A 12,500-nucleotide genomic window follows, 5' to 3' on the forward strand; every position below is an offset into this window, starting at 1 on the left:
AAATGTCTCCCTCATTATTAGATTTACACAGCCTTGTTATTTATCCCCTGATTCTGGAATGATATCACTGGGTCTACTGAGATATAATTTATTAATTCTACTTACACAAAGCTGGTGATTGTGAATCATAAATGTGTAAACAAAATTCACAATGAATTTTTTTTTTTTTTTTTTTTTATGATAATGAGAGAGAGAGAGAGAGAGAGAGAGAGAGAGAGAGAGAGAGAGAGAGAGAGAGAGGGGAGAGAGAGAGAGAGAGGAGAGGAAGGGAGGAGGGAGGGGAGGGAGGGAGGGGGGAGGGAGAGAGAGAGAGAGAGAGAGAGGAGGGAGAGAGAGGGGGAGAGAGAGAGGGGAGAGAGAGAGGAGAGGAGAGGGGAGGGGAGAGAGAGGGGGAGGGAGGGAGGGAGGGAGGGAGGGAGGGAGGGAGGGAGGGAGGAGAAGAGAGAGAAGAGAGGAGAGGAGAGGAGAGAAAGAAAGGGGAGACAGATGTGGAAGAAAGAATGGAGGGAAAATAAAAAAAAAAGGTTTCCTCTGAAATATCAAACATCAATCTATATCTGCACACACAGGTTACAAAAAGATGATTATTGGTTTTGCTAGCCACCTTCTTTCACTGTTGTGGTATGGCATACACAAGTCCCTTTTCATCTCTCCATTGGACGCAAGTTACCTTGACTACTCTATTTTCTCCGGCATTTCTGGCTTAAAGCATGGCCTTTTAAGTAACAGCAAAACAAAGAGTAAAAAACTAAATTTGCCATGCAGTGGTGCATCTATTACTGTGAGCAGCTAAACACTAGTGTCTACATGAACTCTTCTGATGGGAGGGTTAAAAAAATTAAAGCATTTGGCTCAAGCTCATCTGAAAAGGAAACCAAATTCCCACTTCTTAGCCAATAGCAGTAGCAGCCACAGGGTCAAACAAATGACATAACAACTGCACACTTACTGAAGGTGGCCTCCACATCTACAAGCATGAGTGGAAGATAAAGTCTATCATCTACAGCACTTGGTCAATATTCGAGGCAGGAAATTAATTTGATTAAATGAAGAAAGTATCAGGTGAATAAATAAAAATTACAAATTTCTAATCATTTATGTTCCAAGCTAACTGATCTCATAATTGTGACAATGACTCACATAGCACCCAAAGTGAATGGCACAAAGAAGCTACATAACATATGCTAATCACAGAACTAAAGAATGCACACATTTAGATAAGTAACCTCAAATGCATCATTGGATCTCCCAACGGTCTTGGAACAACTGCCACATAACAGATAATCACAGAAATAAATAGCTATAGTAAAAAAATAAATAAATAAAACTTAACAAATCCACTGAATATCATAGCTAATAAATGCGAGTACTTTGTAGCAAGAATCCTTCCCTTTTGTCTCCTACAACTTTTCCACATCAGATTGCAAGTCTAGTCTAGTTGCCTTTCCTATATATCCCTACTCATGGTAATTCGTATGTGTTCGAGACTGCCCTCTAGCGATTCCCCTATTCTCACCTTCTTTGGCGAACCAATTTGATTTGGTGTTCCAGTTGAAGATACCCGTCGGTCACTGGTCTTCTGTACAGCTGGTGACTGTCTAAGTGGTGATTCTTGACGACCTTGTGTAGCATTGGGTGCACCTGGGCCTCCTGCTTGTAACTGTGCTTGGTGCCGCGCTAAGAATGCTTGCTCATCCTCAGCCTGAACCTCCACCTCCCGGGCAACAGCCTAGAGGTAATGGGAGATATTATGAACTGAACTCATATTCCATGCCTTGTCTGTTTTCATAAAAAATCTTAAGGTAAGCATTCACACTTCATTTTCTTCAGTATCCCTCTGGAGAGGCAGGATACCAACCTTACGAACCACTTGCGGCTTAACAATGACATCTGTATAGTAATCATCTGGGCTCATTGTGTGCATATTTTCATAAAGGATTGCAATCTTTTTATCGTTGTCCCAACCTGCCGGTCTGGAAAAAAAAAAACAATAAATATAAATTATGAATAGGGTTTCCTGCCATTAGTTGTTTTAAATAATATCCCATAAATAGAGTTGAAACCTTACAAAAATGTTACTCTTTAATTATAGCCACCATCACAAAGATCTGAGATGATGACAAACAAATAAACTAAAAGACTAACACTGTCTTCCAGACTTACATAAACACAGCATCTTTTTCAACAACAAGTGCTGGGGTTCTGAATGGGAAGTTGTAGATTTTATGGACTAGATACTTGTACAACAGATCGCAGTTCTTGTCCTCCTTCACTGAAGTATAGAAAAGAGCTGCACCATACTGAAGGCAGAACTTTCGAATTGACTGCTGAATGAAGTCAAAGTGTTCTTCTTTATAATCAAAGTCCTTTTCTAAAGTTGACATATAATCAGTCTGTGTAAAAAAAGAAGAAAAAAAAAATCATTATTAGTATAAATACTTAGGGGAAAAAATTCTATATATAATAATAATAAAGTAAACATTCTTTTGAGTAACAGCATGTGAAGTGACATTATGCCTATGTGTTTCACACACAAGTGAAGTCCAACAAACCTCTTCCACACATTTTCAGCAAGACAGAGCTTGGACTTGTCCCTCATTAGTTAATAAATTACCAGGGAGGTTAAGCAAGATCCATCTTGCCAATATATACACAGTGTGAGTTTGTTTGTGTTTGCTGAAGTACATAGGCCACAGCACCAATGAACTTTCTTACTTGAGAACAGTTCAGTTCTACAGATCATTTTTCCTACCTGACACTTTTTCTTAATTTCCTCTCTATGCCTCTTACCATAATTTTTCTCTAACTCTGTGCTATCCTATTCTACCCCTTTACCAACAAATTTCTTTGCTAATTAATGTACCTTTTCATATAATTGCTTGAATTTGGTGTTGAAATAAATTCCAGTCAGTCCAGGAGGACAAGGAGCTAACATATGTAGGAATGACAAGCTAAAAAAGTTTCTTGTTGCTATTATATTTTATATTTGGATCATAGGAATGTGGAAATGCAATCACAACTGCTTCTACTGATAGAATACCAAGTTATTACTGAACTTCACTGAGGAATATGATGAAAATAGTATACAAATGGTAAGACAGAAACATTTGAGGACAGAAACTTATTAGTTTGGGGAAAATAATGCTATGCCAAGTAGTATCACATAAATCTGAGTTAGATTAAGGGTAAATATAAATGTCACATTCACAGTTATATTGAAACAAAAAATAATGAGCAAAGCCTGGCTGATTGGCAATATGCAGTTAGTTTATACTTATGGGGAATGATACATTGTATGTGCATGTGCATATGGTACTAGTACCATGAAGAAACTGCTGCTTTTATTACCCTCAACTAAGTCCTTGTAAATAATGCTCTTTTTCCTGGACAGAAAAAATTCCCACAACTATATAAAAACTACAATTTTCTGTTCCAAGAGACCCATTATGAAATATTTAGTGAATTTTCTTGATCTTTGCTTCTTGCTGTTTTCCCTCCTTTTATTTTACTCTCACTAGAATCAACGTCACTATCCACAACAAGCACAAGAACAAGTCAAGAGATGGATTCATTACTAATGCTAAAAAGTTTCCAGCCCTCTTTTTTTTACAGATCATTCTATTAATACATTTCTAATTCCAGTAATATATTGTATTTGATGACTGTTAAAAGATTTTTTTTTTTATGGAAAATAAAGCAAAAGACAAAGTAGTTGTTTTAGATAATAAAATTAGGCCAATACAAGGCAGAACAACTGCAATTTTCACCAACAACTGGCTGAGTACCAGGGAGGGTCCCCATGCTACACACCTTAGTAACTACAACTATAACGTGAAGTCCAAGATTTCTGGTAAGAACATTTTCTGGGAGAGGCAAGACAGGTTCATCGTCGTTCTCCAGGTTTCTTGATGACCGCTTCATGGGTGACCCAGCCTCTAGTTCATCTCCAGGCTCTACGTAGTCTTGCCATAACCGAGCCACTGGCGGCAGAACACGTGAAATTATTTGGCTGTGAAAGGTGGGTCTTACTGCATCATTTCCAGGTGATTGGAAATGACCAAGACAATAATTCTATTAAAATCTCTTCCCTTGGACAACTGCTTTTACAAAAATATCTAGATAAGAATTTGTTCTCTTGGCTGTTCACTTTACATATTTTGAAAAAATTAAAGAATTATGAATTTTAACATATTACTGTTTAGTTACTTTGGTCTGACTTCACTGAAGTGCTGGGCTGTTATGTAAAATAAATTAATAAATGAAGAAACCATTAAAATTTCTACAACCAATTTCAGGAAATACTTCTTCCTATTACACCAACAAAAGCATATATCTCTACCTCAATTTCTCTCACAAAGAAATCAAACTGCAAGCAAGTTTTAAAATAGATCTTGTGAAAAATATACAACAAAAATCTTGTCTCCTCTTTTCTACGCTACAATCTGCATGAACTGAACATTTTAAAATATATGAAAATCCTCCAAAATAAATAAAAAAAAAACAAAATGAGCCTCAGTGATTAAATATTCCTTTATAAAAATCTCAATATCAAATATGTAATCCCACCTGTCTCTAATTATAGACAAATGTGCAACCACGCAGATTCACTTTGATGTAGTTAAAACATTTTCAAGATCACAAACTAGATACCTATTTTGCAATCAAGGCAGCGATCAACTACAATAAGACATCATATTTGTGGATAAAATTTGTCATTTCTAGTTCATGAAAGGTATTCAGTAGGTTTTGGCCTCGGCAGCAGTTCACATGTGCTTTTTGTTATATACTAAGATAAATTAAGCTATATATTTCTTTAGTAACAGGAAAAATTAGTAACACAGTCACAAAACACTAGTAAGAAGTCATACTGCAACTCTGAATTTCAACCTGCTAGGTTACGTGGATAAGCAAAAACACGTAAGAGACCAATCTCAAGAATCTTACTCTTATCTTGCCGATCTTTAAACTTGTCAGGATCCAGGTTGATCTTGTCTATGTGGTCTTGGAGAGTGGAGGCCCATGTGTGAAGCTGGTCCATGATTCCCCAAGGGGCTGTCATTGACACTGTCAGTAATACCAATGTGTGTTCCAAATTGTCTGCATTAACTGCAAACTCCAGAAGCTCAGCATGTTTGGGGTCACCGTCAAGAACCCAGACACTGAGTCGTGTGTGATCTGAAAATGAAATATAATCAAATACAATCAACCTAAGAGAAAGGTCAAATGTTAGTGTCTTCTTACAAGTAACTGAACTTTTGATTAAAAAGAGATAAGGTCATAACCAAGTGGCACAAAGAATACGGCACTACCTACCATCTCTGTATTCATCCCTAACATCGATGTAGGCATATTCAAGGCCTGATCCCTTTTTGGGGTCCTCATTCCCCTGTAGCTTGGCAATGAGTGTAGTTTTCCCTGACTCATTGTCACCTGAAAGCAAAAATAATTGAAGATAAATATCTCATAATTTGATAAAGCAAGAAGTAGGGAAGGAGATTACTCATAATTATCTGCCCTATGGTAATAAGCAGATAGGGAGAGGGAGAGTGGGATGGAGAGCGAGAGAAAGAGAGAGATGAGATACAGGAGGTATCTCTCCCTATCTTATCTTTTCTAGTTCACCTCCCACAGTATATACCAGCAGAATCCCCTTAAAAAACATCTAAACATATTTAATACAACATTTGGCAATGAATGGGTTAATTAAGTCCCTCACCTTCTCTTTCCACTTCCCCTCCAAAAAAAATATGCCTTGATTCAGATTACAACTAAGTTACAAGTTACTGAGTTACCTCACTATTTTCATCCTTATTTCTTTTTTCAGGAAATCAAAACCACAGTTTTGATATTAAGCTGTTGCATGCATCATTATCTTTGCATTTTTCTCTCTAAATCAATAACATTATGACCCGTCAGATTAACTTGATTAAACTAATTACCCAAATAAAGGCTTTACATAGAAGATAATTCACATGGTATATAGCACACTAAGCACTTTTCCCTTTTGCACACAAGTGATCTTGGGAAAAGGAGTCATAGACCCACTCTGTGGACTAGATTACAAGAGGTTTTGTGGGAGGGAGAGGAAGATGAATAGGGTGGGGAGAGAGGGAGGGTGGGTGTAAGTGAGGGTGTAAGTGAGGGAGAGAGGGGAGAGAGGGAGAGAGGGGAGAGGGAGAGAGGGAGAGAGGGAGAGGGGAGAGGGGGGGGGGGGGAGAGAGAGAGAGAGAGAGAGAGAGAGAGAGAGAGAGAAGGAGAGAGAGAGAGAGAGAGAGGGGAGGAGGGGAGAGAAGAGAGAGAAGAGAGAGAGAGAGAGAGAGAGATATGCAAGTAATGCAAATGCAAGTAGTTAAGAGAAAACTGAGAATGATACAGAAAATTCAAAAGGGCAAGGAAAGGAGAACACAATGAAAGCAGGAGAGAGTAAGCAAGTGAGAGAGATTTTAAGCAAGTACTTACCCAGGACGAGAACAGACTTGCACGATGGTAATTTATTGCGCTCACTCGATTGTACTTCGCCTAGGATTTTCTTCCTGCAAAATCAAAGAAAAAAATAATTTCAGTTTCATCAACCAACTCAAAACTATGCAACTGTCAACCACTCTTGGTTTTCCAATGAAGAGAAAGTGAGGGTCAAAGAAGCAGGTAAATATCAGTAATCTAAAATAATTCTTGGATAATGAAGACCATGGAGAAAGGCTCGATGATTTCTTTAGAAGGACTTTGTTGCCCAATTAAGACAGCTTAAATTCAAAAAAGATTTTTTCACTCATTAAAATATAATTGTCTTTTTCATATTACAACTACAGTAAATTCAATGTTATATATCAAACAATCTAATATCTGATGTATTTTTACCCAAATTCAGTGTCTGCTTATAAAATATTCCCTTAATTTATCATGCCATTAATATTGATAAAAACAGTGCAATATGATAAAAGAAGAAAACATTCCATTACAAGCTAGTTATCAACATCTTGGTATGTCTGCAATTGTTATTCTTGGCTCATCTGACAGAAGCAGCACCTGGTTGGAATACAAACCAACAAGAGTCTGCATGCAACTGCAGCATAACAAAAGCCTTGCCAAGATTGTTATACCCAATGAAGCTGTAGTTCTGAAGGCAAGCGAGCAGAAACTAACTCATAATGTATTATGATGACCTTGTTTAATGACCACCTCATTGTGGGTGACTAGTATTCTGGAAGCAGCATACCTTCCTCATTCCTTTTTCACAAAGGTAATGCTGCTAGTATCATAACAGTCTTGCAACACTAAATTTCACATTCATAGTAAGAGTGGTTACATATCTTTATTTCTTCCTCTAGTCTATACCCTAGATTTGCTAATGAAACTGTAGTACACAAAAAACTGCACATGATATGCCGAGAAAAAAAAAAAATACAAAACCTGTTCTGGTGTGATTTCTAGTGTGCATGTTTATCCATTGACATCATCATCAAACCTGTCTATGACAGCATTGTTATTTCAGTCTCACCCTTAAAACTTTTATTTCAAAATGCTGAGTGAAATGACAGTTTGTAATCCCCATATATTTTTTTTTTTTACATGGAGGCTCAAATAATATGCTAATACTGAAGAGAAACATTGTCTTTCACCAGTGAGGTTTTGATTCATGTGGCTATGAATGACAACTACAGTAAAAAGCAAGAAGTTTATATGTATTGCCATATATCTGGTACCACCTTTGTTGCCACCTAATTTAAATGAAGATTTTTATGGATTTTGTAGAAAATTATGAGGCAAAAACTAAACAGAGTGGTTTTCAAACTTTATCCTTTTGATCATATTGTATTTGCTACAAATCTACTTAAAAACTGCTGTAATCTATATGACTGACAGCCCACAAAGGGCTGCCAACCTATTAGCAGAAAATGTCAAAAAACTGCTACAACGTCCGTGCCTCTGGCGCTTTGGAGGACAAAACCTTCCAACACACCTTCTTGCAATATGGACCTTGGAGTGGTTCCTTATCTGAAAATACTTCACCAGGAAAGTCTGCACGCTCTTGCCAGAACAAACATGGTGGAGATTTATTTAGCACTGTGGGAGTACCAATATATGCAGTGAATATGTGTAAGGTAGTGGCACTTGCAAAGTTAGTAAAATTTACCAATTACATTTACTAGAATAACAAGAATAACTCGGGTCAAGAGTTACTTTCCCAAGACTCCAACATTTTGCATTTTAAAAATGTTATGACTTTCTGATTACAATTACAGATTTCAGTTTCTATTTACTGCTTACAAAGAAAAGAGCTAATAAAATTACTACCTTCACTAAAATGAGTGAAAACTGCAACAGAAAACTAAATTTCTCATAACACCTAACATGAACATAACACATTATCAAAACACAGCCTATTTTCACCTGCTTATACACAGGATGCTTTGTATTTATTGTTAGCAATAGCATTTATATTATTACCCCAATAGTTTACTGGTTTTGAATTTGTAACTAAATATCCTTAAAGCACCTAAGCTATCAACATTTCTTTTGCTACTAAGGTAAATAGGGGGACGTTGGTTCCTTTAACATACAGTAACAAAATGGAATATGAGTATGTTACATTTCCAAGCTCTGAATTAAGTTTAGCATGTATTAATGTACTTAAAGCAAAAAATTGCCTACTTGTAAAAGCAATTAATGTTGGAATATATATACATGAAGCCCTACTTACTACAGGAAATGGCCAATCAAGAAAATCATTAACTTGTGACTGGAAATTCTAGGCACCCAGAAATTGCATACATCAATGAAATCAACTCTTTGCAAATTCATACAAGACAAAATTACAATCCCATGTGGCACATCCCACAACATTCATATATACTGCACAGGTAAAGAGATAGTGAAAGTGAAAATATATACTAAAACATTCTGTCCCAAAGCGCCAGGGAAGACTAAAAATACTTCAATTTTTTTTTATAGAAATTTAGCCTAATGTTTTTCTCTTAGTTAAATATTTTACACAGGTCCTAAGGAAGTCGGCTTTCCTCACACTGCTAATACGTATTCATTCTAGAAAGCATCTGGCATAATGAAGGCAGGATCTCAATTTCAATTTCTTGATGCCAGAAACATGTCACCAATTGTTTTATTTTATCTTTAAAAACAATTTTGACAAAAATTCAAGGAATGAGGTCAAGAGGTGAGATCAGGCTGCCTAATTACCTGACTCACTGTATGGGTTTGTGGAGCTAATTATGTATAAAAAAAATTAATGATAATGAAAAAAATCAGTAACTACAATAATAGAAAAAACAAAAAAAATACAAAACCACAGTACATGGTATACACATACACACACTTCCAGTGCCAATAGATTTATAGGCCTCACTGCCTAAACACTATAGTGAATGGAGAAAAAAAAAAAATCAAATAAGACCTTTTTCAGAATTCATATTGTACTTCATTCCAGATAAGTCCTTATCCAACATTTAGATTTTGTTTTGTTTTCTTGCCTGAGATTGTATCTCAAAATTGTCTGCAAGCACAATATGAAACAACTTAATATACATTATATATATATATATATATATATATATATATAATTATTTAAAATATAATATATATATAATATATATATATATAGATATCATATATATAATATATATATAATATAAAAATATAAAATATATAACATATATATAAAATAAATCATATATAATATATATATAATATATACATACATATAATATAATTTTATATAATATATATATAAATATATATAATAATATAATATAATATAATATATATATATATAATATATAATATAATATATATTATATAATATATATAATACTAATAATATATATATATTATATATATATATAATTATATATATACATACATACATACTTATAAGTGTATATCTGTCGTCTGTCTGTTGTCTGTCTGTCTGTTGTTGTCTGTTCTGTTTCCTGTCTGTCTGTGCTATTATCTTTTTCTATCTATCTATCTATCTATCTATCATCTACATCTATCATCTACTATCTATCTATTTTCATCCATCATCCATCCATCCACCATCCATCTATCTAAATATATATAAAAATATATATATATATATATAATATATATTTTATAAAATTATATAATATAAAATATAATTTTATATATGTACATATACATACCTATTGGGAAAAGCTGTTACTGTCTGAAATCTTTTTGGACATAAAGCTTATGATAACACATTTAACACGGAAGGCATGACTACATGCCATGCCTACTGTAATTTTAGTTTATTAATTGTGATTACACTTAGAAGGCCCCACAAGTGCTTAGTCAGCAAGGAGTCAATTAATAGTTCCACCTATCTCATCTGTTTACACTTTTCATTGATTTTTGTAGAGCTTCTTTTATATAATTTAATCTTCTCACCACTATTATTAATAACATTATAGTGATTACAAGATTAATAACAAAAATAACAAGATCAACATTAGTTGCACTGGGAAAAGAATTCATTTCTCCAAATTCAAGGAAAGAGGAAATTAAGCACAGTTACTTAGCCAGCTAATGGACTCCTTGGTGGCTGAGCACTTGTGGAGCCATCTGCGTGCATCAAAATAAAAAAAAAGACTTCAGTGGACAGTAAATAAACCCACAGCCATTAGGGTGCAAGATGGTGATGCCTCCCTGCCTGGTGCTTCAGCAATAGCTAGCAAAAATCCACTACGTTCATTTTGAAAAGTTAGCCTTGAGCTCTGCCTCTGTTTCCTGATGATAAATCCCCAAGGAGGTCTAGAAATGTTCTAAGGCCAAAATATACCTAGCAGACACTGGCTGACCACCATCAGAATACAGAGAACTGAGGACACAACATTGCCTCATGCATAGGTACACTAATTTCAATAAGCAAAAGTGGTCTTACTGTACCTTCACTTCACTGAGATTATTTTCATAAGCAAAATTACCCTGGACAGCCATACAGTAAAAGGGAAACAATAAACAGAATGATGAAATCAAAGAATTCTATGACATTCTTCTAGGACTTATCACAAATTAAAACCAGGTAATTTAATTCCTAGAAAAATTATCAATGCAACAGGTAATCGCCATGGCCTCCGTGCCTTTGGTAAGACAACAATCACTGCTGGTTCTGTATTTGACAATTCCTCTACGAGCTCTGTCTGGTACATACTATTTAAATCAGCACTATTTTCATATGAAGCAACTGACATATTTATAAATTTGAAAATAATTAATATTTCATTCATTTCTGCTTTTCCTTCCCTTGCTGTCTTCCCATTCTGCATATATTATCCAAACCCAAAACTATGTCTCAATCATGAAATATGCAGGTGTCATTTTCAAAAAAATGTCTCCATATTTGACCTTTGCTTGTATACAGTTTGCAGACACTAAAACGGTCTGTACATCTTACTAGGCATTATGGTCAATAATCAGTGGTACCATCCTTACATAACTACTTGTTCAGGATCTCAGTGATACAAAAGAAGATTCTGATTCTAAAGCAAGGTGTGGCATTGTGGCAAGGCTAGAAAAATACCGGGAACATCTCGGTAGATTTGAAACCAATGTGTTCTGTTGAGCATTCTAAATTTCTGATGCAAGGGGGGAGGGGGAAGCTGTATCAGAGGCAGTGCACAGTGCATAAAATATAACAACCAGAACCAAAAACGACCAACTGAAATGGATGCCGGGACGCTTGCTGGCCACAAAAAAGCAACAACTACTAGGAGGGTGTCTAATTTACAAATCTCAAACACGTCACTAACTAGTTTAAACGGATATGCTCAGAGGAAATATCCCGCTGGTAAAAGACACAAATGACACCAATGAGAACACATCAAAACATATAGACTTAAAAAAAAAAAAAAAAACTAGAAAGAATTGGTCTTTCCCACTTTAACAAATCCTGGTCCAGGGCAGCCTCGCCAGCATGAGGCCCCACGCCCACAGCCAGCCCTTGGACCTGCATCTCGTCTTGCAGGAGAGAGAGCCCGCTTAGCGCCGCAGAAATGAACGTCGCCATAAAAAAAAACAGTCGTGCCTTTAATTCTAATGAGCAAGAACTCGAAACACGATCTTCCGTTTTCCCTTCGTCATCACCAGTCAATAAAGGACTTTCCGGCCGATCTAAACGTCCTTCCACCGTTGTTTCGCGCGTTTGATGAGAAAAGCGCCGCAATTCGCCTTCCACGGCTTACCACGAAGGAAATATCCGTCCAAATCACACTCAGATGTTTCAAAACGGCTGGAATGTCACCAGGAGCCGCTCCCACCCGCCTTTGTTCGCGCTCGTCTTCGCTTGTCTCGCCCCTCCCGCGCCCCTAAATTGGCCAGCGAGGAAGCCAGAACTTCTAATTTACTTACCAAAGGTTCTCCTTCTCCTCTGCCTTCTCTTTCCGGAGGTCGGAAAGCCCCGAGAGGGCTGACCTTTCCCCATTGAGCGCCATGTTGTCATGACCAAAACTTCGTTCCAATCATGTCGGATTTACAACAGATACTAT

At 36.1% G+C, this 12,500-nt stretch overlaps 1 protein-coding gene across 1 annotated transcript in view; it reads right to left on the reverse strand.

Annotated features, from left to right (window-relative positions):
- Positions 1 to 12,499, reverse strand: part of LOC119570120 (cytoplasmic dynein 1 light intermediate chain 2-like) — an 18,227-nt gene extending 5,728 nt beyond the window's left edge. Inside the window, exons 1-8 of the mRNA XM_037917993.1 lie at positions 12,364 to 12,499; positions 6,460 to 6,533; positions 5,314 to 5,430; positions 4,945 to 5,175; positions 3,811 to 3,980; positions 2,164 to 2,393; positions 1,859 to 1,973; positions 1,517 to 1,729 (exon numbers count right to left, since the gene is read on the reverse strand). Of these exons, the coding sequence (XP_037773921.1) occupies positions 1,517 to 1,729; positions 1,859 to 1,973; positions 2,164 to 2,393; positions 3,811 to 3,980; positions 4,945 to 5,175; positions 5,314 to 5,430; positions 6,460 to 6,533; positions 12,364 to 12,446 (1,233 nt within the window). The 5' untranslated portion in view covers positions 12,447 to 12,499. The remainder of the gene's footprint in view (positions 1 to 1,516; positions 1,730 to 1,858; positions 1,974 to 2,163; positions 2,394 to 3,810; positions 3,981 to 4,944; positions 5,176 to 5,313; positions 5,431 to 6,459; positions 6,534 to 12,363) is intronic.
- Between the last annotated feature and the right edge of the window lies 1 nt (position 12,500).

This window comes from Penaeus monodon, chromosome 4 (genome assembly GCF_015228065.2).
Source record: "Penaeus monodon isolate SGIC_2016 chromosome 4, NSTDA_Pmon_1, whole genome shotgun sequence".
Taxonomy (NCBI): domain Eukaryota; kingdom Metazoa; phylum Arthropoda; class Malacostraca; order Decapoda; family Penaeidae; genus Penaeus; species Penaeus monodon.